Source organism: Lepisma saccharinum, chromosome 11, assembly GCF_977018435.1.
Source record: "Lepisma saccharinum chromosome 11, izLepSacc3.1, whole genome shotgun sequence".
Lineage (NCBI taxonomy): Eukaryota > Metazoa > Arthropoda > Insecta > Zygentoma > Lepismatidae > Lepisma > Lepisma saccharinum.
The window spans coordinates 21,211,434-21,217,554 of NC_139239.1; the positions used below are offsets into that span (position 1 = coordinate 21,211,434).

At 36.7% G+C, this 6,121-nt stretch overlaps 1 protein-coding gene across 1 annotated transcript in view; it reads right to left on the reverse strand.

The window, feature by feature from the left end:
• Positions 1-269: 269 nt before the first annotated feature.
• Positions 270-6,121, reverse strand: part of LOC145995169 (ciliary microtubule associated protein 1A-like) — a 17,519-nt gene continuing 11,667 nt past the window's right edge. The window contains exons 3-4 of the mRNA XM_083131720.1: positions 1,117-1,294; positions 270-758 (exon numbers count right to left, since the gene is read on the reverse strand). Coding sequence (XP_082987846.1) covers positions 437-758; positions 1,117-1,294 — 500 coding nt within the window. The 3' untranslated portion in view covers positions 270-436. The remainder of the gene's footprint in view (positions 759-1,116; positions 1,295-6,121) is intronic.

Consider the following 6,121-nt stretch of genomic DNA (forward strand, 5'->3'; position numbering starts at 1 on the left):
ATTACATTATATCATATTTTCTTTAAAATTAATATTGTCATATAATTTTAACGTGCCTCAAATATGTCACTTCTGACAATTTGTAATATATGCATCATATTTATTTGGTTCATATCAATAAGGGTTGAATTTTACTTGGTCTAATGTATTATATTAACACACACACATGATGGGGGCAAGTGCAGGTGTCCTGTGCAACTGCTTGATTTAGCACCGCACACCACTAAAACCATGCCTCAGATTTGACATTTAAAAAAGTATCAAATTAATAGTTCATAACTCAGAATGTATTTGATCAAAAAATGCACAGCATTAACAAACATATTGTGCCATTTTTTTTTTTTACAATATTGTATTATTGGAAAAGTCATCGTGCCTTCTTTCTGAATGTCCAAACGTTAGTTCCAGTGTTTGCATCAGTTGACTGGAAATGTATCTATGAATCTTCACACTTGCATGGTCTGGCATTCTCTTCTCTTGTTGTTTCTGTATGGACTGAATCTTCTTCAAAAATAACAGGTGCAAGATAGTCGGAGTGTTTGGAACCAAACGAAAACATTGGCACTCCTGGCTTGTTTAGGTTGCACATTTCTGGTGAATAAGCTCCAGGTCCTGGTGAAGCGAAAGCTTTCTTGTAATCCAGTCTTATTCCCATTTTTACATCAGGTGACTTAGTCTTGTACAAATCAGTGTGTACAAGCTTGTAATTGTTTGGCCCTGGTGTGGCTGAAGACTGTTTCATCTCATGTCGAGATTTCCTATTGAGAAACAAAGTGCTGTTGAATGCAGTCTAAACTGTAAGGTGCAAAAGTAGACATACCAGAAACTAGATACAATTTAATGAATATATTTGATCTTTGGGTTAAATGCTAGAGTATGAAAACATAATTTGTAATTTTGCCACATAAGTTTCTGAATTTGAGACTTGGCCCGTTGCTTGTAACTCTATATTCACCATTCACCCGTCATCATCTTCATTAACCTAGAGTTTGAAACTGAAATACAAGTACTATTGATACAGAAATATGTATAAATATAATAATTATATCAGAATTATTTTTTCAGCATTACTGATAAATGCTGTAAAATTAGTGCTACCACTCCATTTATACTCACATCGCTATTTGAGGGCCTGAGCCAATTGTAGATGCAATAGCATATTTATTGGGACCTGGCGTAATACTTCTCCCACCCATGGGTGTTCTCAAACCAAATATATATTTTGGTGAGTGCGAACCAAGAGGAAGGTACTCCTCCGGCCTATAATTGTTTGGCCCTGGTGTAGTGCTTTTCTCTGGAAGTAAACATCACATACATATTTTATTAGATCATGTTATGGAACATTTAAATCAAAAAGAAAATTAACTAGCCTCTTTAAGTTCTAAAAATTTATGTCTATAAGGAACAATACTGAACTTTACTGAAGTCAAATTGACATGTTTTTTTTGTACTAAATTTAACATTAACATTAATGTTTACTGATTTTTTCAAAGACGAAGTATTATAGAAATGATTGTTACATTAAATTTGAACCTTGATGAAAGTAATTATAACTTTTCGGAGTTCCAAAAAGCACAATTTATCTATCAGCAAAAAATAAAGATGTAAAAAGTACCTTCACAAGCATCCATGTTTCCCATCAACAAGGCATTTTTCATTTATATAAGAAAGAGAAAGTATTGCAGAATAGTGGTAGAATTGTGATAGTAAATTTGAAGGTTTCTGAAGGTAATTAGCACTGTTTGCAATTCCGAAAAGTCCCACTTATCCCAATAAGGTGAGCAAATAAGAATAAAGACACTTATAAGAGAGTAAGAAGGAAAGGAAAAGAGAGGAGTGAGGGCAGAGGAAAGAAGAATATAAAAACACACCGAGAAAGAAAGAAAAAGGGAGTCGAAGACAATAAACGAATGGCTGGTTGCAAAAGAAAAATCATATAGTTGTATATGGAAGTGGAAAACCATTCTCAAGCAAACGCACAGTAAGTAATCACTAGAGCCCGGAGGTTTGGCAAAATGCCTTTTTATCTACTGGATATATTGATAATTTTTTTCCGGATATACGTTTTTTATGTTGTTTCGAATGTTTTAGAAGCCTTTTCATTTTGCCTATTTGGGACCCCACTGCCTATTTTTAATTATAATGCCTTTTTTTGCCTTTTTCAATTAAATTGGACCATTTTTTTTAAAAAAAAGTGTGTATATAAATTATTTTTCTCCCAAAAAAACGTTGTTGGCATTTATTTTTCTTCCGTTTATTATGTGAATAAATTTCGCTTTATTTAAGTAATATTGCACTCAGGCATGTTTCAACATTGCTGAAGGAGAAAAGTATTTCATGCTGAGTTAGGATATTGGCTTTCGGTTAACATTTCCTTGTGCATGATTGACTGCTGAAAACCTGTTGCAGAACATCTGCACAATTACGTCATCACGTCCAGTGTCCATGTCAGGACGTTATTACAGCGCCTTGAATAACGTAGTGTGGAAAACGACCCAAAAAACCGGTTCCCTGAGACGATGACAAGTAGATGGCAGTGCGATCGACCCAGGTGCTAATTTTGTTATGAAAGTAATGCGGCTTAGTTAGTTTTTGGAATATATTGTGTAGATTTGTTTCTCTAGAAAGGCGGTATGTGAATTGATGGAAACAGTTATATTTGTGGAGTGATTTGCAGTCACGAAATGGCATTAATTTGGAAAGAAAAGTAAAATAAAATTAATAAATAAATAGCATGCGTAACACAAGAAGAAACATCGCAATGTGATTCCGGACGTCAGGTCTTGGACTGTGTATTAGAGTTTATTTTTCTATGTTATTAGAATATAAATAGTATCCTGAGAGATATTTCATACCGAGGCGACAAACCACAAATGTCGCTTGAAAGCGAGCAGTCGGAAATCAATGCAGCCTTTCAAACCGTAGGGACAAAAGCTCTGACTGCACCGTGTCCTCAAGGAGATTTTACACCAAAGCGACACGCGACAAACGATACGAGGATTTCACACCAAAGCGACACGGGTCATTCGGTCCAAGGCAACTTTCATACCGAAGTGACACATGTTGCTTGGAAAGGAGCCAATCAAGAGCAACATTTCACATCGTAGCAGCATGACGGGAAGCACAGGCCAGCGTTCGGTTGGTGAAATCCTCAAGCGATAAGTGTCGCGTGCCGCTTGTCGCTTTGGTGCGCAATCTCACTAAAGCAAGACACTCATTGCATCGCGTATGCGCGAACAACAAACCACGGCAAAATGTTGCAAGCTATTGAGGAAATGGCCCAGTTTGAGCGACGCAGAAGCGACAAAGCGACACGTGTGGCTTATCGTGTCGCCTAGATCTGTTGTTGTAATGTGCGGTTTATCGTGTCGCCTATCTGTTGTTCGCAAGCAACGCTTGCTAATAGACTGAAGGCACCATGTCGCTTGTCACTTAGTTGGGAACTCCCCATGTAGCGCGTCGCTTCGGTCTCAGCACCCTTCCTTTAAGGAGCTTTCCGACCGAAGTAACAAGTAGCACGCGAATACACCATATGAACGTGTCGTTTGCTGTTTGGACCCTCATGTGCAATGAATGCTATTTTACAGTCTGGAAGTGTGTGCCAGTGTGAACATCCCGTGTCGCTTGTCCCATTGGTTTGAAAGTTGCCTTACACTCATGTCGATGGCACTAAGAAAGTTTTGTGGGGTTCCCCTTGTCGTTTCATGCAATCATCATTATCATCATCGCCGCGATTAGTTTAAAGCGGAAGAAAAGAGACAGTAAATATCAAAAATACAAATGCTTCAGTGTGTATATCTTTAAAACAAATGATGATGATGATAATAATAATGAACCTAATTCATACACAAAAATTTAGTTGCCAAGAACATTCCACGCGTATTTTTTCTCCCGTATTATTAACGAAAGTATGACGATAACAGGACGTGGTCGACTGTCTAGAATGTTCGTTAATATCTTCGCGACCACTGTACCAAATATCATAGCAATTACAAGGGCGCCGACTTTCCAAAATTTCTGTGAGTGCATATCAATGGCGGTTAGATCTGTAATTATCAAGTATTGTATACTTTAAACAACTTACATGCACAATGATTGCAAGAGGCAATGATATTATCAACACGTTACTAAAAGAAAATACCACATTCATACAAATTAAAATGAAAAAATCTTCATAAATGCAAATAATTTTAATTGTATTGCAGAAAGAACTATGCAAGGATTTTGTTGTGAACAGAAACTACAAAATGACTAACTTTATGTACCAAATAATAATAATAATAATAATAATCATCATCATCATCATGATATGTTAACTTTCAATATAAAACACATTCCTTCTTACGTCATTTGCACTTATGAATTTGTTTGCAATTTTGGAAATGTCAATATTTTTAGTCATTTCTTTATGAACATGCAAAATTGCCAAATCATTCAATCTTTTTTGGGTCATTGTTGACTGCAAAAACGTTTTCAATCGTCTAAGTGCTGAAAATGACCGCTCAGAGGTACATGAAGTAACAGGTATAGTTAAAATCACCCGTACAAACTTCACAAATTCTGTGAGCATTTCACGTCTTCTCCACTTAAAATATTTGTAATGTCTGACAAGTTGCCACTTTTTCTTTGTTCGTTCTGCACACGTAGAACTGCAGAATTCGATCAGCACCAATTTGACCGATAGCAAAATAAGTTCCAAAACCTTTGTTTGAAATCTACGATTTAGCGAATACACAGCCACATCAATTATTTCAAAAAAATATTTGTCTGTACATTTCCTCCGGCGTTTGATACGTATGAGGATCACTACCTTCGTCATAGCGTTTTGGCATCTTCCTTTTTCTAGGCAAAACTGGTTCATCAATGTTCAATTCCTCCGCTTTCCTCATGGTTTCATTCCACAACTCAAACAATATATATCCCTTTGTGAAGCTAAACTTGCAGACAAAGTTTCAACCAAAGTTTTGATTTCTCGGTATGACAATGATTTCTTCTGATAAGAAGAATGAAGTTGTTTAATCCTGCCGAAAACTGAAATTAACATTTTCAGGAAAATAAGAAATCTGAATTGATGTAGGTTTGAAAAATATCAACTAGCCTTCCCACCGACTTCACTTTTTTCTTCTGACAGATCTTCCAAAAATTTCAAGAAAACGTCATATTTACTTTCCACCTTGTAGGACAGAACGGTCGCAAAATCAGTCTGGGAATGTTTTTTACAACACCATCTTCGTTGTCTTCTTGTAGCGATTGAAACACTGCTAGCCTCTTTGGCGAATGTCTTACAAATGATATTAAATCACAAAGAATCACCAGAAAGTCTCGCACATAACTGATACCTTGCAGCGCATACAAAATTCAATTTATGCGCCGAAAAATGAACAAATATAGCTCTCGGCTCCAACTGAGTAATCCTACTTTGTAATCCTGTTAAATATCCACTGACAGTACTCGCGCCATCATAACATTAACCACGACAGTATTTTATGTCGAGAGATAAACGTCTTATGACATCATGGACGACTTCAAACAATGTCCTAGAACTTGTTGAAGCTACTTCATAGAAGCCCATAAACACGTCTTCAACTTGCAGATTTTCATCGACAAATCTGAAGCACATGGATATTTGTTCCTTCACTGATATGTCGGAAGTCTCATCTACAATGAGAGAAACATTTTGTGCCGCCTTAATAGATTTCACAATATTTTGCTGTACATCGCTGGATAATAGAGACAATTACATTCAATATATCGTGAGAAACCCACTTGTATGTATAGTTCGCTGCAGCCAAGATTTCAACTCAGGAGCATCTTCTGCTCTAAACAGCAGCAACTGATGAATATTTGATGATTCATCGGTATGACCCCGAATTGCTATTCCTTGCTGACTTAAAAATTGGACGGACGATATTATCTTTAAAATCGCCTTGCGTGCATTTTTCACATCTCCTCATTTGTGTTGAGATAAGAGATGACACATTGGTTCCTTGTTTCGTAGTTGCCAGAGCAGTCACGGACGAACAATGAAGTGGACATTTTTCGTGAACCCTGAAATGTTCAATTGCCTTTTGCGACTGGGGAAATCCATTTCGAACAAATGCATTACTCGAATCCCTGTCTG